The 23,644-nt window shown below is 48.2% G+C and overlaps 1 protein-coding gene across 1 annotated transcript in view; it reads left to right on the top strand.

Annotated features, from left to right (window-relative positions):
• The window catches only part of nrcama (neuronal cell adhesion molecule a), a 233,674-nt gene that overhangs the window by 144,976 nt on the left and 65,054 nt on the right, over positions 1-23,644 (top strand). The window contains 14 exon segments of the mRNA XM_067999886.1: positions 535-666; positions 815-958; positions 2,618-2,729; positions 3,388-3,554; positions 3,650-3,797; positions 6,396-6,520; positions 15,192-15,293; positions 17,120-17,170; positions 17,173-17,220; positions 17,223-17,246; positions 17,249-17,314; positions 19,202-19,246; positions 19,249-19,271; positions 23,292-23,517. Coding sequence (XP_067855987.1) covers positions 535-666; positions 815-958; positions 2,618-2,729; positions 3,388-3,554; positions 3,650-3,797; positions 6,396-6,520; positions 15,192-15,293; positions 17,120-17,170; positions 17,173-17,220; positions 17,223-17,246; positions 17,249-17,314; positions 19,202-19,246; positions 19,249-19,271; positions 23,292-23,517 — 1,413 coding nt within the window.

Genomic DNA, 23,644 nt, shown 5'->3' with positions numbered 1-23,644 from the left:
CAACCTTGATTTTGTGCTCAGGTCTCTGGGGCAGGACTTGAGCACGTGACTTTCCGAGTCAGAGGGGAGAGTGCTACCGACTTAGCCAAGCTGACTGAGGTAACCTATTATAAATGAAGAGAGCATCAAATTTAATGGTGTTATGTCCCTGAGGCTTCATTAAGTCAGGAGGCTGAAATGATTTGACTAGAAGTGTTGCACCTAGAATCTGTGCAGGTGAAAAAACATACAGCACTCCCTATTAAATAGGTGATAGCTCATTACTTTGTGCTTGTTAGGGCTAGATATGGAAGTTGCTTAAGTGCTTTTTAAGGCCAGGAAAGATTGAGCAGGTAACGTTTTTCACTTGAGACTAAATTTACCAATCCCAAGCTCTCAACCCCTCGAGCCTGTTCTGCTACTCAATGAGATCATGGCTGATGTGATTAAGGTCACGGTAGCAATAGTTGGTAGTTGGCCGTGCTTAGTAATTACAGGCGGGTTGGAGGTTGGCCCAGAGAGTGAAGCTCTGACTTTGTTTTTTGGTTAATGCAGCTGCACCGTACTGGATCAGCGAGCCCAAGAACCTGGTCCTGGCGCCTGGGGAAGACGGGACACTTATCTGTAGAGCTAATGGGAATCCCAAGCCTGCTATCCAATGGCTGGTCAACGGTCATCCCATCGAAAGTGAGTACAGAGGCGATTAGAATTTAGGTGCCCGGTGTCTGCAAAACAGTACGACAAATGTGCAGTTTTAAGCGTGTTTTCTGTGCTCTGAATGCAGTTGGGTTCCGAAATCTCTGATAGGAAATGCTGACGTCTTTGTGATTGACAGGTGCTCCCAGTGATGTCAGTAGAGAACTAATGGATGACACCATCCGCTTCACTAAAGTCCAGGTCTCTACCAGCGCTGTTTACCAGTGCAACGCCTCAAATGAGCACGGATACTTGATGGCAAACGCTTTTGTCAATGTACTCGGTGAGTTTCGATGTTGGCATTTATTAGCTCACTGTTCTCCTCATGTTGACACCCTGGGTCGGAGCTGCTGCTTCTTGAGGTGCCGCAGAGACAAGACCTCACGTGATAATGTGTGGTACTCTTAGCGCGTGGCCATTAGGGGTGAGGGGCTGGAATGTCATGCGTTAGCGGCTGTGGAAAGCAGCTGGCTATCCTTAAAAGTGCTGCCCGCGGGCCAAATATCCTTGGGACACATGGACCCCTAGCGAGAATTGGCAAGCAAATGCTTTACATCCAGGAGAAAAATGCAACTTGTTAAAATCTGGCCTTCCCTTTAGTGCCCATCTGGACTGGAACCCAGGCGTTCCAGTAGCATTACAGGGCTTTCTGTTTGAATAAAGGTTGGGGTCTTCAGGAGCATTGTGCAGAGGCTCTTCTCGGTGGTGTTACCCTTCCCTGATTCCATTGGATGCAGAGTAGGCCTCAGGCCACCAACCTCCACCTCCCCAGGTTCTTTTCACTGCTTCATCACCTTCACTGAGTTTAAGCTGAGGTACAATCCATTTGGAGGATTGGAATTCTTTTGGAATTGACCTACATTACACTAAGTTTTGGCACGTTATATTTTGCAGCTGTTTTTTTTGTTTCGTTCTTTACAAGTTTTTAGCTGAGCGATGTTAGTGCTGGAAAATGGAACACTCCTCTTCCAGCAGCTACTGTGAGCATCAACCAGTCCCAGGTCAGGTGTGGAAACGGATGATGCAGAGTGAAGCTTCTCTGCTCCTGCAATGTCATTGTGTCGACCTCAAAATAGTGCCCCTGCCCCATTGCACCAGCCAACAGAAATCTTCATCCAAATTGCAGCCTCCCTCTGAAGCTTCTATTGAAGCTTCTTACCATCTCATTGGAGAGTAAGTTTGAACTTTGACCACTTCCCCTCACCCCTTTTCTTTTGCACATTGCGTGACCTTCCATTTTGACTGTTCCCCTCTCAACGAGAGTCACGTTTGTGTAGGTTTCCCATCAGGGAATGTAAGCTGTGCAAGCTTTGACATCGAGATTTGAGGCAGGCTTGGGAGTTGGCGGTTTTCAGAATGAGGTAAGATTATATAACATACATAATGGTACAGATAAGGTGAATCCAGAGCACTGTTTGGAGGTAAGCTAAAAATGTAGAGCCAAGCAGCTTGGGATGAAACTGGTGCAAGTTCAATTTAGGGCAGACGGTGAGTGGAACTTCATTTGAGAGCACTCAACACTTGGAATCATCTTCCGAGTGTGGTAAAGGAAGCAGAGGCATTAAATTCATTCACGAGTCAGTGAGATGGCGTGCCAGAAGGACTGTACATTTTCACGGATGGATGAGCTAAATTGGGCCATTTGACCTTCCCCATCTTGTGAATAGGACATCAAACAGAATCAAAAGACAACTCGCCCACCTTATGCAGGAGGGAGTCTGACATCTCCAGTTAACCCCACTTGGGCGTCCTGAGGTGAAATGTAGCTATTACTACAAAAAATCTTTTGCATAGTTTAACATCAATCTGTGTCTCATTTATCACTGGATGTCCTTGCACATTCTTAGGCCTGTGTGATTTTGGAAGCCTTAATTTAAAATAAAACACACACTTTGAAAGGATTTCAGTTTTTAAAAGTTATTTCTTTTGTGGTGCTTTTTAGCTGAGACACCCAGAATGCTTACTCCACCCGACCAGGTTTATCAGGTCATTGCAAACAAGCCTGCGTTGCTGGACTGTGCATTTTTTGGATCGCCAATACCTCAAGTTCAATGGTAAGGAAACCCATCAGTGTTTTATTTGCATTGCTTTACATGTACATCAATAATCTAGGTGATCACTATAATGTCCAGTATATTGGTAATTTTGCTTCAAGAAATGTTCTGTGATCAATGCGTCCTGTTCAGCTACTGCATAGGTATTCTCCATGCATTGCTTATATACATAGCCAATGAGAACAGGTTAAAACAAATTGTACAAGGATCCAGATTGGAAAAGAAGATCAGATCCAACATCCACAACTTCTATGTGGCTTTGACATTCATGTGTCTTTGTGGGATATGCAAAAATACCAGAATCACATTGTCTCAACACAAGTGACTCTAAGTCTTTTACTTGCCTAAAGAATATGACAAAATATTCAGAATGGTAACGGCACACACTGGCGTACACCTCACCACACATGGGACTGATTGGATATCTGTTTCAAAAAGCTGGCACAGGCAAGATGGGCCGAACATCCTCATTCTGTGCTGTGTGATTCTATGATTCTAACCTGCTGGGAGAAATGAGAAAGGAAAGTTCAGAGGAGCACTGACAACATAGAGGGAGACAAGAAAGCTTGGGATGTAAAGAGAGGAAGTGGTCAGAGGCTAGCAACGAGGGGAAAATGCACGTTGCCAGTAGAGTTACTGTGAATTTGTTGAATCGCAGGTTCAAGGATGACCAAGGCAGTGTCCTCCATGGGGACTCTTATGTTTTCCATGACAACGGCAGCTTGGAAATTGCCTTCTCACAGAAGAACAATAGTGGCACTTACACCTGTATAGCAACCAATTCCATTGGCATGATCCAAAACCAAGCCTTTCTGCAGGTCAAAGGTGAGCTCCTTTGTGTTGTGAGATTATATTTTCAAGAAAACGTTTTTTTTTGCTTTGAAAGCACATTGAACATCATGAAAATGTTGAATTTTCAGATCCGACGACCATCATTAAACAGCCGGAATATCAGTCTGTGCAGACATTGGGCACGGCCGTGTTTGAGTGCAAGGTGAAGCACGACCCAACACTTTCTCCAACAATTATATGGCTGAAAAATAACGAAGAGATGCCTGACGACAGCAGGTACTGTAGATTCCTGGTAGCGAACAAGTTTTTCTTTTTTTTTGTTAGAAAAAAATGATGTAACTCGGGCCCCTTACTGTGTTTTTAAATCTCGCCTGCTCTTCATGCCATTCGCCAGTAGAGGGGGCAAGTGAGCAGCATAGACTCAGGTCACCAGCAGTGCCCAATTTTGTGAGCAGTGTTGTCCAATCGAAATTGCTGACTAGCCACAGGTGTGGTTACGGTAACACCACTTTAGCCACATGCATTCATTTTAGTAGAAAACACCTTACACACAATACAGGTAAATGTACTTCATGTGTATATTTACTTAACAAACATCTACCACCATTCCATAACCAAGGAAGCAAAGCACTCGACAACATTTTGGGTTACAGTTTACAAGTAATTGGAGACATGACATGTGGTAAGTGTAACATGTTTGGGAGGAACAGGTGACTTTGGACCTATGGTTCCCAAAGCTCTCCACCGCTGTGGGTTTTCCTCACCTCATGTCTGGGTCTGTTGTAGACTAATTGATGGAGATTGATTGCTGTGATTAGTCAACAACTCCATTGTCATTGTATCACACGACTACCGGGACAGTAGAAGGCGAACTAGAAGGACTTGGTCTTTTTTCGTCTTGTAATTCCTATGTTCCAATCAAAAAACACTCACGCTCTGCTTTTCGTCTTACCAGTTTACCAACAAATGCACAAAAAGGTTAAAGTTCACATGCATGTGCCGTACGAATATGAGTATTGAGATCACATGCCCAAGGACGGTGTCTATTACTCATATTTTATTTACTGATCAGAAATGCAATTAGTCACATCTAGGTTTATAATTAGCTATGTGTGGCTAGTGACAAATGAATTGGGCAACACTGGTGTAGGTGAAGACCAAGGCTTCCAATATAGGACAACACTGGTGTAGGTGAAGACCAAGGCTTCCAATATAGGACAACACTGGTGTAGGTGAAGACCAAGGCTTCCAATATCGGACAACACTGGTGTAGGTGAAGACCAAGGCTTCATTGGACAACACTCGGGCTGAGAAGAGTAGGAGAGGAGGCGGGGTAAATCAGGAAAGAACAACGAGGTGACACCAAGCTCAAGTTTTCTAATATGAAGTGGGGGTGACGAGGGAGGGGGTAGAAGAGGGCAGAGGGTCTCAAAGACCCTGAAACATCCTAGTGCGACTGACTTCACTTTCAAGAGATTTCCCACTGATAATTGTGCACATAGTTGCCAAGGGGGATATTTACATCTCCACTGTAAATCGGGGTGGGGGGGAACAGTGGGTGGGGTTTGTGCTGAGCCAGGCAGGAGTCGGTATGGGGCTTTGTGCCATTTTTGTGATCAGGATTCATTTCTAGAGGGATAGAATTGAAAAGCAGAGAAGTTATGTTATAATTGTGTAGAACTTTGGTTATACCACTCTTGGAGTACTGTGAACAGTTCTGGTCTCCGCACTATAAAAAGGATATAGGGGCATTGCAGAAAGTGCAAAAAAGATTTTCTAGGGTGATACCAGAACTGAGAGGATATACCTATCAGGAAAGGCTGAGCAGGCTGGGGCTCTTTCCTCTAGAAAAAAGAAGACTCGTGATAGAGGTGTTTAAGATTATGAAAGGATTTGATAGGGTAGATATAGAGAAGATGTTTCCACTTGTGGGGGAGACCAAAAACTAGGGGACATAAACATAAGATAGTCACAAATAAATCCAATAGGGAATTCAGGAGAAACTTCTTTACCCAGAGAGTGCTTAGAATGTGGAACTTGCTACCACAAGGAGTAGTTGAAGCGACTAGCATATCTGCATTTAAGGGGAAGCTAGATAAACACATGAGGGAGAAGGGAATAGAAGGATATGTTGATGGGGTTAGATGAAGAAAGGTGGGAGGAGGCTCCTTCGGAGCAAAAAACACTGTCATGGACCAGTTGGGCTGAATAGCCTGTTTCTGTGCTGTACGTTCCATGTAATTCTATGAATCAATTCAGCGGGTTGCCAACGCAAAACACATTCCCTAAGGTGGCTCGCCAATCTCGGAGCGGGAAATCTGGCATGGGGTGGGGGGAGTCTAATTTTGATAGGCCTGGAGAAGCACCTTAAAGGGGAGGGGTGGAAGCGTCGAGGGTGAAAGGAAGCACCAGTCTTGAGAAGGAGGCGAAATTCAGGCGCCTCCCGACTTCTAGCGCTCAAGTTTGATGGACTGGAGCAGGAACTGACGGTAGTCCGGCAGGCAGAGACGAAAATGACGTGGGGAGGAGGATGGTGGTGTGGGGGGTGGGGGGGTTAACTACAACATCTGACCCCAAATATCAAATCTCCAGTTGCCAGGATTAAGGCCCGCCCGAAAATCGAAACAGGCAGGAAGTTGCCGCTCCCGATGCCCTCTCATATTTTGGTCCTGCTTCCACCCCAATTTTAGACCCAAATAGGGCGACAGGACTGCGGAAATCTCCCCCCCCCCCCCCCCCCCCCCAAAATGTTTGGAAATTAGCACTAAGTTGAAGAAAATGCTAGAAATCTGAAACAAAAAGCAGTCAGCGGCTGAGGCAGCGTTTGTGGAAAGAACAGGCAAGTTAATAACGCAACCATGGTCCCAATTTCAGGCACCTGGCGTCTGGCGATGTCTTGACTATTCTTCAAGTATCTGAGGAAGACCAAGGATCCTACACGTGTGTGGTGAACACGACCTTGGACACTAGCTCTGCAACGGCTGATCTTACCGTCCTAGGTAACACGGCTTTTTAAAAAATTCTCTTTTCCACCTCTTGCGTCTTCAGGCCACGACGAGCCTGCGGTTCGAAAAGGATCGATGCGCCGCGGGGTTACTTTGCGGTGTTGATAAATATCTTGTCTTGTTACGCCAGCATCGGTTGAAAAAGGGACAGCGGAAGAACGTCTCCAAGACGTGTTTCCTCAGCGTTCCTGAGGCGAAGCTTTGCATGACAGGAGAGCATGTTGGGAATTCTGGTCCATCAGTCAACATGCTTGACTGACTCCGCCCCCGAATTCCTGGTGTGCACTCCTGTCCCGTGAAGCTCCCCACTGGAAACGCCACTTGCCAAACGTCCACGTCTGCTTAAACAAAATAACTTTTTCCAATCCCCCGGATGGATTAGCTGGTGGGGACAGCAACACAAATCCAGAAGGTCGCAGGGTCGGTCCCTGATCTGTGCTGGGTTAGGCGATGTCAAGCAGCGGGCAGTGGAAGAGACACTGCAATTGGCCTCAGCACTCCTGGGTCGGGGAGATGAGAATTAGCCAGGGTTCCTGCTCCTGATCACTATCAAGTAAGACCCCATCACCCCCACCCCATACTGGACTGTGCGCAAAGGTTTCTGTTGGGTGAGGGCAGGTTCGGGCTTGGCTGAGTTTCTCTCCATGGTTAAATATCGAGCCTCACAAATGGAGAATTGGAGTTTGGGTAAGAGATTGGAGGCCCTCCATGGAACTGAGTGGCAACAAGAATCAGTAGGGTCGATTTTCACTGCCTTCGCCTGGCGTTAACGGGGCGGTAACAGCCTCAAAATGGGGTCAGTCGCCTTCCCGCCCTGTTAACACCAGCGATGCAGCAGGCTCCATTTTGAAAGGGGCCAACCGCCGGGTGTCCAATGTACCCACCTGCTTCAGGCTGTAGGCGTCTTTATTATTGAAATCAGGGTCCTATGATGTAAGTAGGACCCCGATTGCCATTTTAGGTCAGAACTGGTCGGAGGCTGCAGGCGATGCAACAAAACATCCAGCCTGAGGTAAGTGTTGAACTATTTTTGTGAGCCTCAGAGCAGGGGTGCTTACCTTGCTGGCGGCCCGATTTTGAGGCCTCAATTTGACGAGCTGCACTGAGACACCTGTTTGAGGCCCCACAGGCCTCCTGCCACAGTTAAATAAGGCCGGGGCCTCAAAATCGCAGGGGCCTCTTCACCACCGGAACGGATGGCCAACTGGCCCACCCCTACGGTCGGTCGCCTAAAAGTCAAAAACGACCCCAGCGTCTTGAAGAGGCGAGAAAATTGGCAAAACAAATTGCAGTATATAATTAGTTTAATAAGGTGACCTGAATGCTTCTCAAAGCAAGAGGAGCCCTGTTTTTGTTAATCTGCGTTGCTTCACTGATCATTGGCGCTCCATGTACGTCTTACACAATTTAGCTGCTTCCCAAAGATATCAAGCAGATTGACGGACTGTCGGGAAGAATTATATGGCCAGTCACGGCTGCCCTGTTTTAATTCTCTGCTGCCAGTCACACTGTGAGGCTCAGCGCACCATCAGGCACAATGCTTCCTCCACTTTAACCCCAGGAAATTCAGTGAGGGACGAGGGCGCCAACCACAGTGCTCTAGAGCTCAATAAATGTCATACTTTTGAGTGGAAGGCTCGTCCTTTATAGCCAGGTTTCCCAGCATTTTTTAAAAAATGGTTTCCTGCAACAAGTTAGAACTGCAGTGAGCAATTCTTCTGTAAGTTGCTTGTCAGGAGTAGTACGGATCTTTGGGGAATAGGTGTGGTGATTGCCAAATATCAGCGATTTACATCCACCCCCAACACTACAGCATTGCAGTTACACAATGGATTTTCTCTCCCATTGATTCATTGATGGTTCCATGAGAGTCAGGTGACTTCACCCAACGGGCCCTATTTTATTTGGAAGCCTTTGACAGCAAGGGCTCAATTTTGAAATGGTGGCGGGTTGGCAGCGGGGGTAGGGGGGGGGGGTTGAAGGTGCACGTGGCATACCCAAATGAAAAAAAGACTTACCGTTTCCGACACGATCGCAATGTAATTGATGGTGATTAAAGTTCTTTCCGGGTTTCGCGCCCGGCAGCCAGCCTGATTGACAGCCCGGCTGCCGACAGAAGCGGCAACGTCGGGGGTGTGGGGGGAGAGAAAGAGAGAGGGCGAGACGTCATCCGGCGCTGGAACAGAAGATCTGGGGGGGGGGGTGGGTGCGGAGAGGGGAAGATAGGGGGTGGGGAGAAGAGAACATTGGGAGCGGGGGAGAGGGGAACGTCGAGAGGGGAGTGAAGAGGGGGAGATTGGAGGGACACCGAGGCAGGAGGGGGAGATCGGAGAGGGAGATGTCGGACATCAGAGCAGGGTGGAAAGGTCGGTTGATTTTGTGTTTTAACTTCGTGCAATGGTTTTTTATTGAATTTATTGAATTTCTTTTTGCCTGATCCGGCCCTTCACACCTGGCTTCACAAGTAAAGTGCCTTAAGTACCTCAATGAGGTACATTTGGTTCTTTCACTATCATCCCGCCGGCTTTAATTGCCCCCCTGCCCCCAACGCACCCGCAATTTAAGTTTTAAAATTGAGCCCCAAGTGTTAGCAGGCCATTTGACTGCTGCTAGGTGAGGGACGGGGAAATCACAGAAACTTGCTAGCTCAGGACAAACTCGGCAAAGAACTTCTAAATAATTGCCGCTAGGAGAGCAGAAAAACAGAACAAGTCAAAGATGAAGTATTGTACCTGTGACAATAATGGCTGATTTATAGTTCGAGCCTGAAGGGGGATGTCCGTCATGGTATATGGACGTCACGTGGTGTCCATATAGATCTACAGAGCAGAGACATGGGTACTAAAACACTTTAGCTGATCTCATTCATGTTTGTTGTGCTGATGATTGCACGTGTAAAGTTCTGATTAATAGTTCATTTATACAACAGAAAAGGCTGTGACAGTGTTTGGAGGTGGGGGGGGGGGTGAGGGAATTTTGTGAGGTAACCGTGGCTTAGCGCATGAAATATCAGACCTGACCTTTGAACTTGTTTTTCAGCCGATGATGTCCTTTTATAACTTCTTCTTATTTTCAGGGCTTTAATAAATAAATGCAGGTGGTCAATATTCTTTTTTTTGAGGGGGGGGGGAGGGGGGAAAGCTTTAAATTTTACCAAATTAAAAAATGGAATAGATTTGGCCAATTGATGACAGTGATGGAGAGGATGATGTTTGTATGTGCAATTATAAAAGGGCTAATAAAAAAATTAAAAAGTGGAGAAAGTAATCCCAAACACATTAAACATTGCTCCACTCATTGTGCAGAGTCACTTCTGGACTCTAGTCATTTATAACATAAATCTTTAAAAAAGAATTTCTTAAAATGACCAACTTCAACTAATATTTCAGAAAAACAAGTATTCTTTAATCAGGACTCTTTCCTTCCACTTGAAGCCTCCTTTTTTCACATTGGATCTCTCTCCCAGACTAGGCTGAGATGACACTTTGGAGACTTGTTTCCATGACTTGACCAGTGCTATTGGCATCAGGGGCCACAGAGTGACAACCCCTCCCCCACCACCTTATTTGCTACCTGCCCACATTATTACCAATGCAATGAGTAGAATGTAATGTTCGTGCCACACATGTGCCAGGTAATGACCATCTCCAACAAGAGAGAGTCTAATCACCTCCCCTTGACATTCAATGGCATTACCATCACCAGATCCCCCACCATCAACGTCCTGGGGGTCGCCGTTGTCCAGAAAGTTGACTGAACCAGCCACATAAATGTTGTGGCTACCAGAGTAGGTCAGAGGCTGGGTATTCTGCAGCAAATGGCTCACCTCCTGACTCCCCAAAGCCTCTCCACCATCTACAAGGCACAAGTCAGGAGTATGATGGAATACTCTCCACTTGCCTGGATGGGTGCAGCTCCAACAACACTCAAGAAGCTTGAAACCATCCAGGACAAAGCAGCCCGCTTCATCGGCAGCCCATCCACCACTTTAAAAGTCCACTACATCCACTCCCTCCGCTACCGGCATACTGTGGCTGCAATGTGTACTATCTACAGGTTGCACTGCAGCAACTCGCCAAGGCTTCTTCAACAGCACCTCCCAAACCTATAACATCTACCACCTAGAAGGACAAAGGCAACAAGTGCATAGGAACATCATCACCTTCAAGTTTCCCTCTAAATCATACACTATCCTAATTTGGACATATATTACCATTTCTTTATCGTTGCTGGGTCAAAATCCTGGAACTCCGTAACAGCATTGGGAGAGCACTTTCGCCACGAAAACTGTAACGGTTCAAGAAGAAGGCCCTTCACCACCTTCTCAAGGGCAACTAGGGATGGGCAATAAATGCCGGCCTTGCCAGTGACACACACATCCCGAGAATTAATATAAATAAAAACAGACAACTACCTGTTTTGATACATCATTCTTGCTTTTGGGGGTGGGCGGCCCATTCATTTTACAACTTAAAACCAAATAGCAAAAGGCTGTTTTTTTTATCAATGAATGCGCCTGAGTCTCAATCCTCAGCCCAATCATTGCCAGGTTGGGACTGGGCAACAGTTGGCACCCCAGGTGTTGGGTGTTTTATTCTGTCCGGCAGTGTGGATGTGAATCTACCCCTGCCAAAAAAGGGAAGCCCTTATAAGAGAAACCTATGGGCAAAGGTTGCTTTTCTGAAAGCAATATCTCACAATCAGTACAATGTCCCACTTCAGGGGTTGAGCAGAACAACCTGGGCAATGCGATGTCAGAGGTCGAATCATCGGACCAGATGTCCTGGCCAACAGTCGCAGCTCGACCAGCACCGTCAAAAAAGCAGATGGACTGGGCAGTCATCTCATTGCTGGCTGAGGGGTTTTGCTTGTCACTGTACTTCAATGTAATTCATTGTGTGGAAACCATTTTGGGATGTTTCTGAGAGATGTGATAAGGTGCTATATAAATGCAAGTTCTTTCTTCCAGGCCGTTTTTTTATATAGATATATAACTGGCTGAAAAATGTGTTTGTTTTACTTGTGTTAGCTGCAACTAAACCCTAACCTTGCTCTTTATTTCCAGCCCGTACCTCAACTCCAGCTAGCCCTCACGGTAAACTAACAAGTGTTTGTCTGAACACACTTCACTCTTCCATTTGTTTTGGCTTAGCTCTTGTACATTCATTTCCAGCAGTGTTGTAGCATGTTCACGAACTTCATCTTCCTACCCATTGTCCATCTGAGGTGAAGCATTGTGAAGGGTGATGCTTACACAGCTCCACACTGTTCCTTTATATGTAGCATTAACTCACCATATTACAAACCACATTTGGTGTACCTCGAGCATATTTCTTTGGGGATTTTCTTTAAAAAGTAATATACGTTTATTTCAGTCACTCTGTGTCAAACGTAGATAGATTTGTATTGTGCTTCATTCACCTTCTGGGTGAGTCTGTGTTTTCACAAACTGTGGAACATCCATTACCAGAATTGGTGCAGAGGAAAGCCTTGTGGGAGACATGGATAGCTTTGTATTCCATGTTTTTTGGTCACGCAAATGACACAAGGTTTCTTCTGTGATTGGTTCTGTCTTCATTCCCATGATGGCTTTGCTGCGCCCTGCGTCAGAATTTGGAGGTGGTCAATCACTTGCCAATTTGTCCGCCCATGAGGTCTCCTCCATTCTGGCTGGTGATGGAGGTTCCACTGAGCGAGTCTTCTCCATTTTAAAGCTGTGGGGCAAGCAGTTTTCTTGCAAGGGTCTCTTCCCGAAACGCCATCATGTCCACTCTTCCAGGTGCTGCCGGGCCTCCTGTGCGTTTCCAGCCTTTCTAGTTTTTGCTACGACTTTGCTGAGGTGAATTCTGTACTTTTGGTGCGTGCAACCTTTAAAGTCACACTGGGGATTTTGCATGCGACGGATGTAATATCTGGTGTGACTTTTAAATATTGCTCACAGAAAGGTAAAGACACTTGGGCAAGAATTCCTCATTATTGGAATCACACACGAAAATTATCAGAGCCCGTGAGAGTCTGCAACTGTCTAGTTTATCCATAGGGAGTGTGAGAGTGTTTGATGAGTTCATAGGGCATGAAGAATGCCGATTGGCTCCAATTTTACATTCACAAAAACGTAACTAATTGAAAAATATTGAAAATTTTGAAACTTATTATCTATTTACCTACTCCAGTTGCATTTTTTAAAATCCATGAGCAATGTCATGAGAGACCCACTATGTCTTACTCTAAGATCCTGCAGCTTTAAGGTGGATCTGATCTCTCTGGTACGTGGTGCTATTGTGAAACACAGTTTACATTACATGGTGTGGAGTTCTATATTGAGCAGTTTTCAAACCCTCGCTGTAACTGCATGTACGCAGGCTCTCGCTGCTGAAATATCTCTTCTGTTATCATTAATCTCGCACTGAAGGTAGGTGAAATGCTAATGATGATCTTCAGAGGATCTTTTGTGCAAGTCCATGTGCTCTGTTGCTTGAGAAAATTACTTGTTGTAAGAAGAATGTCCAATTCTGTCACGGCGACTTTCTTGTCAGCCGTGGCCCAGTGAGAGCACTCTCACCTCTGAGTCAGAAGGCCGGGGGTTCGAGCCCCACTCCAGAGACTTGAGCACATAATCTGGGCTGACACCTCAGTGCAGTACTGAGGGAGTGCTGCACTGTCGGAGGTGCCGTCATTCAGACAAGACGTTAAACCGAGGCCCTGTCTACCTTCTCGGATGGGCGTATAAGTTCCCATGGCACTATTGGAAGAAAAGCAGGGGAGTTCTCCCTGACGTCCTGGCCAATATTTATCCCTCAACCAATATCACTAAAACAGATTATCTGGTCATTATCACATTGCTATTTGTGGGATCTTGCTGTGCGCAAATTGGCTACCGCGTTTTCTACATTACAAGTGACTATACTTCAAAAGTGCACCTAAACAGGTTGATCTGGCTCAAAACAAATAAATCCCCAGGGATTGATGGCATTTATCCCAGAGCGTTAAGAGAGACAAGGGAGGAGATTTGTGAGGCACTGACAATCGTTATTAGGGAGTCACTGAACACTGAAGAGCTACCTGAAAATTAGAAACAGGAGAATGTGTGGCCTGCATTAACAATGGATGACAAAACAAGACACAGGCAGCTAGCCTCCCTTCCATTCTGTGTAAAATAATGGAATTGATTATCAGGAGTAAAATTGAGGATCATTGGTACAATAATAACCTAGTTAACAGCAGTCAGCATGGATTCAGAAGGGGACAATCCTCCTTACCAAACTCCTCGACCTCTTTGAGGAAGTGACAATCTAAGAGGACTGTGGGTAGCCCCCATCGTGTCATGTACCTCGATTTCCAAAAGGCTTTTGATGTTGAAGGGTAGCAAACAACGTGTACTCATTAGGGGAGGGTATGTCTTTTTGGCCCCAGTTTATTAAACTCAGGCAAATAAAGCTGCCCGAGGTGAAACAAGAAGCAGTGGGTATTTAGGATTTAGATGATCTTCGAGAAATTTTTAAGATACAAATCATAGAATCATGCAGCACAGAAGGAGGCCCATCGTGACTGTGCCGGCTCTTTGAACGAGCTATCCAATTAGTCGCACTCTCCTTCTCTTTCCCCATAGCCCTGTAAAATTTTCCTTTTCAATTATTTATCCAATTCCCTTTTGAAAGTTACTATTGAATCTGTTTCCACCACCCTTTCAGGCAGTGCATTCGAGATCATAACAATTTGTTGCGTAAAAAAAATTCTCCTCATCTCCACTCTGGTTCTTTTGCCAATTATCTTAAATCTGTGTCCTTTGATTACTGACCCCCCTCCCAGTGGAAACAGTTTCTCCCTAGTTACTCTATCAAAACCCCCCTCATAATTTTTAACATCTCTATTAAATCTCCCATAACCTTCCCTGCTTTAAGGAGAACAATCCCAGTTTCACTAGAGTCTCCACATATCTGAAGTCCCTCAGCCCTGGTATAATTCTAATAAATCTCTTCTGCACCCTCTCCAAGACCTTGACATCCTTCCTAGTAACCAGTATCGAAAAAATAAGACCAGATCACTACTGCAAACTAAAGCATGACAGGTTCGAACTTGTGAATGCCACAATTAGGACTGCTATTGGAAAATTCATTTCCACCCAAAGAGTGATCAATACATGGATTGGATATCCAGCTAGTGTAGTGGAAGCAAAAACAACGCAACCATTTAAATTAGGTGGTCTGATGGGGGACTGTCGGCTGTCTCTGGATGGATGATCTTTCTCCTCGATCTCTATTTTGTTCATCTCGTGATCTGTGCCAGGTTTAAAATTGGGCACCAAGAAACAGAACAGCGACTTAACATGTCAGTCAGATTGTCATGGGCATTCTATGAGCGTCCTTCCAGCGGGTCTGATTGACCAATATCTCCACCTTGAAGTTCGATAATGTAAGCAGGTCATTTTAGCCTCCCAAGTATTGCATGTTGCTCTTTTCCTGAAGGCCTCATGTAACTTGATGGCTGCTGCTGAATCAGATAGAAATATTTTCCCATCAACCTGCTGCATACGAAAGAAGCCCGTGTGCATGCAGGCCACGTCACCCATCGCTCTGTGCATATTAGTCTAGCTTGTGACAGGATTTCAAGGATTCGCGTCTGCTAAGGCCCTTCAGGTTCTAATTGAAGCATCTTTATCCCTCAGATCACCCTGATCCACCATCAGACCTGGAATTAACAAATCCTCGAGACAGGAGCGTGCAGTTGTCGTGGATACCGGGAGATGAGCATAACAGTCCCATTACAAGTAAGTTTTGGAAAAATCTGACCTTCAAGGTTATTGTTCTGAGGAAGCTCCACGGGACCGACTTTACCTCAGACTATTTCCACCTTCTGCCTCCCCCTTTCTCCCTCCTCCCCCCCCCCCCCAACAAACCAGGTCCAATTTCAATGTCACACCACACTGCGTAAACTTTACTTTTCTTTATATTATTTTTCTTTTTACTCTTTTTGGCCCTCCATCCCATCCCCTCAATAAAGGCCTCTTTATTTCAGGAATCTTATCTCCTTCAGCCCAAGGGCTGGAGATGGTCCAGACTTCTCCAAGACTTTCATCCACGTTGTTCTACCTTCAGCTAACACCAGACCGAGGGATGGTTACAGTGTTTCTCTCCCTATCTGCCCTTCCCCAGCCACCCACTAAGCAGTATACTTCAGTGGTCTGAGCAAGCCCTGAAATACTGTACTGCAACTGTAATGGGTGAACCTCACAGTTCACCATCCCTGATACTTGAATTCACAGTCAGCAGGGGTTATGAAGTCCGTGCTGTTGAACACTGGGTCAGCTCCAAGAGTCTGTGGTCACCACTGCAAACTCAGCACAATTACTGAAGTCGTTATCGACGGTACTGTCTTATCGAGCTGTCCTCTCCTTACTGACCACAGTGTAGGTTCAGCCCCAGGCCCATGGAAAATATTTGTTGCAACAGAGGTTTGTAATAATGATTGAGCCAATGCCTAACAAAGGTTGGTGATTGGGTTCTGTGGAGCAAAGGAGCAGTGGCCGATACTTTATCACAGGAACAGGAGTAGGCCTTCAGCCCCTCGAGCATGCCTCCACCATTCAGTTAGATAATGGCTGATCTGTACCTCAGCTCCATTATACGCCTTTGCTCCATATCCCTTGATACCCTTACCTAACAAAAAATCTATCGCTCTCAGTCTTGAAAGCTCCATTTTCCCAGAATCTACAGTCTTTTTGGGGGGAGAGTTCCAGGTTTTCACTACCCTTTGTGTGAAAAGTGCTTCGCGATTTCACTCCCTAATTTGAGATTATGTCCCCTTGTTATGGATTCCCCTACCAGCGGAAATACCCTATCAATCCCTTTATCATTTTAAACACCTCAATTAGATCACCCCTACACTTCTAAACTCAAGGGAATACTGGTCAAGTTTATGCAGGTTTATGCCTTCCACTGCTGTGCCAGAGTCTCTTGCCATTCCTCTCCTCTTTAGGGTCTTTGGGGTCGCGGTATTGGAGGTGGGGGAGATCGGCCAGGCGGCCAGGCCCCGCCCTCACACTGCCATTTACATACGGCCAGGACGGTTAGGGAGGACCTGCCAATTTCCCCGTTGGGGCTGGGTGAGGGAAGTACATAGTGGCATGGCTGGGATGTTGATGTGACCGTTATGACCTCCCCCCCCCCCCCCCCCCCCCCAACCCAACAGCCCATGTCCAGTTCTCATCACTTTCCGATTTTGGCCGGTAGAGCGGAGGAAAGTACATCCCTTAAAAATTTTTGCGGAAGATGTCACAATCTGTTTTCTGATAAGTCAGCTCCATGAGCTGTGAGAAGTGATTGCAGCATCCGTGAAAATGGACAGATTGGATGTTGCAGCATGTTTGTGTTGAGGGGGTGTGCCCAAATTGACCAGCTGTGCATCCAGTTCGAGTGGAGCTGACTGTCCTTGTGTCAGGGGGTGAGGAGAGAGTCAGGTGTGCCATGTTTATCATTAAAGATCTGTTATTTGGTAGAAATTCAAGAAATGCTTCTGAATGTTTATCGGATACTATGTCGTCTGCAGCAGGACAAGCCCATTCCCTTTTGCGATTGATTCTGTTTTCCTCTCAAGAGTTCATCGTTGAGTATGAAGAGGATCAGTTTGAACCTGGACTATGGCGCCATCTAGCGATGTCGGGGGAACGAAAACAACGGTGCAGCTGAAGCTCTCCCCTTTGTAAACTACCAGTTCCGAGTTGTTGCGTCAATCGCATAGGCAGAAGTGAACCAAGCTTCCCTTCTGAGCACTACTTCACGCAACCAGCTGGTAAGATCATGTCTAAGGCAGACTGTGCATTAAACATTTACTGCTGTAATAGAAGACGTTGGAGGAGCTTCTACTATCTCTCTTGCATCCTTGGATTGGATGCAATTAAAAAGATCTGTCAGCCGATCCCTCTCTCACTTCAGGCCTCCCAACTTTCATGTTCTCTGTCACTCTCTTACCTCTCTCTCTCTCTCTCTCTCGCTCTCTCAGCAATGCGCCTCTCATCTTTCCTCCTTGTTCCTCCAAGCAGCAAACACTCCCTGTCACGTGCCCTTCCTCCTTTCCTGCATCCTTGCTGCGTTGAAGTTGCGGCTCGCTGGGCCAACTCCGACTCTTAACTTATTCTTCCCCAGGGCCTCAACATTGTGGTACAGGTCAGGGCGATATTGGGGTCACGGAGCAGTGAACTTAACGTTGGCCATTCTTCAGAGCCAGGGGTCTGACCCTGTCCAATAGTGAGGCCATCTTATTAGCATTTTGTGCTGCGCTCCCAGCATATTGCGAATGGCGCACTAGGACAGCGCTGAGATTGTGGCGGTGTGGGTGGGATTCCCAGCAACTTGTGAAGAGCAGCTGCCACATTGAAAAGACTGCTTTATTTTTGGAGGAGAGATGGAGGATCTGCATGGGGGAAGATGGTCTTTCGAGGCCAAAATCAGTCTGCACCAGGTACGCTGGGTGGCCCTATTGGAAAAAAATTAACTGAAGCCTGCAGCCCCTCCTGGCAGGGCCCCTTCACGACTGGTACCAAGCAACTAGAATGTTCCTCAGCATCTCCAGCCACATTACTGGGAGCAGAACACGTTTGCATTAGAAATGGGGCCTCATTGAGCCTCAGCACCTCTGACTGCATGGGCTCGGCAGAGCGACTGTACAGCTGGTGCACATTGTGGGGCACTGAGGCTGAAGAAAGCACAGGCCTCAGCGGCCGATGATGTTAGGACCATCCCTAGTTGCCCTTGAGAAGGGTGGTGGGCCGCCTTCTTGAATTGCTGCAGCCTGGTGAAGGTGTTCCACAATGCTGTTAAGTCAGGAGTGCCAGATTTTGACCCAGCAACGATGAAGGGACAGTGATAAATGTCCAAGTCGGGATGGTGTGTGACTTGGGGGTGTACTTGGAGGTGATGGTGCCCCCCCTGCACCTGCTGCCCTTGTCCTTCTAGCTGGTGGAGGTCGCAGGTTTAGGAGGTGCCGTTGATCTGGGAGCCTCTGATGCTAGTGTTCCAGGCAAACCTGTCAACCGCACTGTGGCAGACTGGGCAATGACACATTGGAGTTGGCAGATTTATGTGGATCGTCGGGCAGCTATCACAGTTATCCTCAGTCATCCGGTGTCCTCCCGGGTACGGTATATTATAATTTTAGCCACTGGTTAACTTTCTATTCTACCATACTACAGAACTAGGACGTTTTGTTTTTGAAGAGCTACAACAAGGCCCTTCTCCCTCTCCCCACCCCCGATGTCCAGTGATTAGCTGAGCTTCACACACCAAAAGGTTCCAGTTTCTAGCCTCAGTCTGTACAGAGTTAGTTGTTCTCAGTAGTTAGGCCTCTACAACTGAACTGTGTGCCCCTCTGAGGAAGGAAGTAAGAATCGGCCAGGCTCCCTACTCCTGAGCACTCTTCAGCAACCCCTGCTATGCACTTGTATGGATACTGGGTGAGGACTATATCCCACTCTAACAAGGTTATAATGCCCACCATGGTCAAATAGCCTACTGGCATTTGCTATCTAGGCTCGTACATGAATAATGGCCATGACCTCAATGTACTGGAGGGCAACTGCAGTCGTGAAGCCAAACCCCAGACATCCTTTGTGTATATAAAGCAGTACAGCATCTATATCTGCCTTTGTGCTGTATGGTAACTCTTGTTTCTTTCTTCTAGCCCCTGATGATAATCCCTCAGGTGTTCAAGGGATGGGAACTGACCCAATAACCTGGTGATAACATGGGAGGTATGCAAAATATCTCTAGTGATGGAATAATCTACTTTCTGGATGGATTGATGTATGTATGGTTTAAGCATGTTGATACTGTAGAAAGGACACATCGGGGTAAATTTTAACCTGGGAAGGTAATGAGGCCAATCATTTGCACTTCGGGTTTGCCTGATTGACAGGCTGGCTGGCTGTCGGGCATCAGAGGGAGGGGCGGGGGGGGGGGGGGGTGCTGGGAAGAAGATTGGGGGTGGGGAGGGCTGGGGAGAAGATTGGGGGGGGGAGGGCTGGGGAGAGAAGTTGGGTGGAGGGAGGGCTGGGGAGAAGATTGGGGGGGGGGAGGGGCTGGGAAGAAGATTGGGGGTGTGGGGAGGGCTGGGAAGAAGATTGGGGGTGGGGAGGGCTGGGGAGAAGATTGGGGGGGGGAGGGCTGGGGAGAAGATTGGGGGTGGGGAGGGCTGGGAAGAAGATTGGGGGTGGGGGAGGGCTGGGAAGAAGATTGGGGGTGGGGGAGGGCTGGGGAGAAGATTGGGAGGGGGGGAGGGCTGGGAAGAAGATTGGGGGGGGAGGGCTGGGAAGAAGATGGGGGGGAGGGCTGGGGAGAAGATGGGGGGAGGGCTGGGAGAAGATTGGGGGGGAGGGCTGGGGAGAAGATGGGGAGGGAGGGCTGGGGAGAAGATGGGGAGGGAGGGCTGGGGAGAAGATGGGGAGGGAGGGCTGGGGAGAAGATGGGGAGGGAGGGCTGGGTGAAGATGGGGAGGGAGGGCTGGGAGAAGATGGGGAGGGAGGGCTGGGGAGAAGATGGGAGGGAGGGCTGGGGAGAAGATGGGGAGGGAGGGCTGGGGAGAAGATGGGAGGGAGGGCTGGGGAGAAGATGGGGGAGGGAGGGCTGGGAGAAGATGGGGAGGGAGGGCTGGGGAGAAGATGGGGAGGGAGGGCTGGGGAGAAGATGGGGAGGGAGGGCTGGGGAGAAGATGGGGAGGGAGGGCTGGGGAGAAGATGGGGAGGGAGGGCTGGGAGAAGATGGGGAGGAGGGCTGGGAGAAGATGGGGAGGGAGGGCTGGGGAGAAGATGGGGAGGGAGGGCTGGGGAGAAGATGGGGAGGGAGGGCTGGGGAGAAGATGGGGAGGGAGGGCTGGGGAGAAGATGGGGAGGAGGGCTGGGGGAGAAGATGGGGAGGGAGGGCTGGGGAGAAGATGGGGAGGGAGGGCTGGGGAGAAGATGGGGAGGGAGGGCTGGGGAGAAGATGGGGAGGGAGGGCTGGGGAGAAGATGGGGAGGGAGGGCTGGGGAGAAGTTGGGGGGGGGAGGGCTGGGGAGAAGATGGGGGGGGGAGGGCTGGGGAGAAGATGGGGGGGGGAGGGCTGGGGAGAAGATGGGGGGGGAGGGCTGGGGAGAAGATGGGGGGGGAGGGATGGGGAGAAGATGGGGGGGGGGCTGTGGAGAAGATGGAGGGGTGCCGGGGAGATGATCGAGGGTGCTGGGGAGAAGATCGGCGGGGGGGGGGGTGGGGATGTCGGGGAGAAGATCGGCAGGGGGGGGGTGATGCCGGGAAGAAGGTGGGGGGGGGGATGCCGAGGAGAAGATGTGGGGGGGATGCCAGGGAGAAGATGGGGTGGGAGGGATGACAGGGAGAAGATGGGGGGGGGGGCTGCCAGGGAGAAGATGGGGGGGGGATGCCAGGGAGAAGATGGGGGGGGGATGCGGGGAGAAGATGGGGGGGGGGCTGCGGGGAGAAGATGGGGGGGGGGATGCGGGGAGAAGATGGGGGGGGATGCGGGGAGAAGATGGGGGGGGGGGATGGCAGGAGAGAGATCGGGGATGCAGGGAGAAGATGGGGGGGGGAGGGGGGATGGCAGGGAGAAGATCGGGGGATGCCAGGGAGAAGATCGGGGAGGGATGGCGGGGAGAAGAGATCGGGGGATGCTGGGGAGAAGATCGAGGTGGGGGGGGCTGAGGAACAGAACGGAGCTCGCAGGAGGTTGCCTGATGAGTCGGAGGTAGGTGAGGTCCGCCATGGGGGGTTGGGCTGGGGTGGGGGGTCGGCCGATCGCAGTGGTCCTGTCGGCCAGGTGAGCTTGTTGGGCCTGATGAAGCACTCCTGCTCCTCGGGGCCCACGCGCAATGCAATAAAAGCCCTCACCTCATGCATCTGGCCCTTCCCGCCTGCTTTCACCTGACATGAATGGGAAGTGATGGGAATCCAAACAGGTAAGGTTAAATTTGCTTTATTATTCCAATACCACAAAATATTAAATACCTCAAATATTCATGAGGTACATTGTCCTTTTAAGTAATGGCCCGCCGGCTTTATGTGGGGTCGGGACTTCCTGGTGTCTGCTCTCCACACGCAGACAAACCTGCCTGGGTTAAACCCAGAAGTAGGCCTGTTGGAGCCGGGAAGTGGTCCCACTCTGAAAACGGAGGATTTTTACTCCCCCCCCCCCCCCCCCCCCCGCCCCCAACCCACCCGTTCTTGGGGGTTAAAATTTACCCCATAGAATTTGTTACAATGGCTATATTAATATAAGTGACCCCGATACTTTGTACATGCATTTATTTTGGAGAATCTGTACTTCTGTGAATTGCCAATATTTTGAGGTAAAATAGATTGTCTGGGGACTTTGAAGCAGTTCTATTAAAAACTGCTTTAAAAGTTATTACATTGGGGATTGATTGGTCCAGTGGGTTGCACCTCTGGGACCTAGGTTCAGACCCAGATTGATGGGTTCAAAGTCTCCAAAGCTGGCCTGGTTAGGCGGTAAATAGGCAGCCTAACTCAGAGGCCACAGGATGGCTGGTGTGGGATTGGGAAATGTCGCACTGGTGTAGCAGGGGATTCTCCTCTCTTAAGGCTGGGGCTCAGGCACATTGTTGGGACACAGATCAAAGAGCTTTACTCCACATCTAGCTGATCTACGAGGTCTGGGAGCGCTTGATTGTGACACTAATATCCCTCACTTTGTCGAATACAAAACTTACCAAAGTTACACACACAGCTACTTTTTTTTGTTGACCTGACACACTCAAAACCACTTAGTTTTTTGAAGTGTTTGAACTTTGAACTCAGCTCTAACTTAACCTCTTGAGGGTTGCTTGAACACTTACAGAGGAAATTCCGGGCTATGCTTAGCATCTTAAATTCCTGTGTTTTTCTTTCTTCCCTCCCGCACTCCCACAGTTCTCACTCCTCCTCTTTTGAAGAGTGAATCTTGAAGGGCATGATTCCACAGCCATTAGCAGCCCCCTCTCCCCCCTCAACCCAGTAACTCACCCAAGGAGCCATTCTTCATATGTAAGGCCAGGCAGTGAGGGTTATTATATCTTAGTGGAGGGATCATGCCTAGCCATATTCTTTTCTCAAGTAACATCCCCACACTCCTACAGAAGTCACTAGATAGCTAGTCTTCCCCTTCCAGGCCAGGGATGCTAAAGCTAACTGTTGCCCTCCAGTTGCTACACCTGTGGAGGTCTGTAAATGGAACACAGAGCTGAGGCCTTCTGCGCTGTGTGCCAGTTCTCACTACACCAGCAGGGCAGCTAAATTCTCATCATTCTCAATGAGGGAGTGGAAGATGAATAGCTAATTCATTTACAAACATCCGAACAATGACGGTCAGGAAAAGACTCTCTGGTCCATCCAGCCAGTCTTACACAACTGTGATGCCTTGTGCCTCACAATACAAACATTCCCCACCCCACCTGAAAGCCATTTTGTCTCCTGGGAGAGGCGTAAAAACAGATAAAAACCCAGGCCCATTATGGGGTGGGGGGGAATAAATCTGGAAAATTTCTCTCCCACCCGCTTAGATGATCGAAACTGATCCAGGAGAGCACTCTGGCCCTGATTAATGCTGTACGATAACTACCTCCTGTACGAGGTGGTCTCCACCCCAGTCAGAAACAGGCCCAGCTCTAGCTTGAAGGAATTCAGTGAATCAGCGTCCACAGGTCCACTATTCTCTGGGAAAAGACCCACTTCCAACATCTGACCTAGTTCTGCCTTTCCATAACTGCAAATTTCCTGTTGCTTATTTAGCCTTTGAAAGGTGTCCAATACAACGGACCAGGCCTTACTTACAAAGTCAGCTGGAGACAGAAAGTGGGCGACGATGAGTGGACCTCAGTGATGGTTGCCAACGTTTCAAAATATATCGTCTCAGGCACGCCAGAATTTTCTCCCTATGAGCTGAAAGTGCAGGCGTTTAATAGCCTTGGAGCAGCCTCAGAGCCTGAAGTTGTTATCGGATACTCTGGAGAGGACCGTAAGTACCATTGGTCTTCACTAGTGTCGAGACTTTGTCTCGTTGTTTTATCATTTAATTATAATGCCCAATTATTCGAAGCAATCCTTTGCCTGACTGTAGGGCTGACTTCAGATGTCACAGAATC

This window comes from Heptranchias perlo, chromosome 18 (genome assembly GCF_035084215.1).
Source record: "Heptranchias perlo isolate sHepPer1 chromosome 18, sHepPer1.hap1, whole genome shotgun sequence".
Classification (NCBI taxonomy): Eukaryota; Metazoa; Chordata; class Chondrichthyes; order Hexanchiformes; family Hexanchidae; genus Heptranchias; species Heptranchias perlo.
The sequence above is the reverse complement of the archived record's forward strand: the minus strand, read 5'-3'. Positions and strand labels throughout refer to the sequence as shown.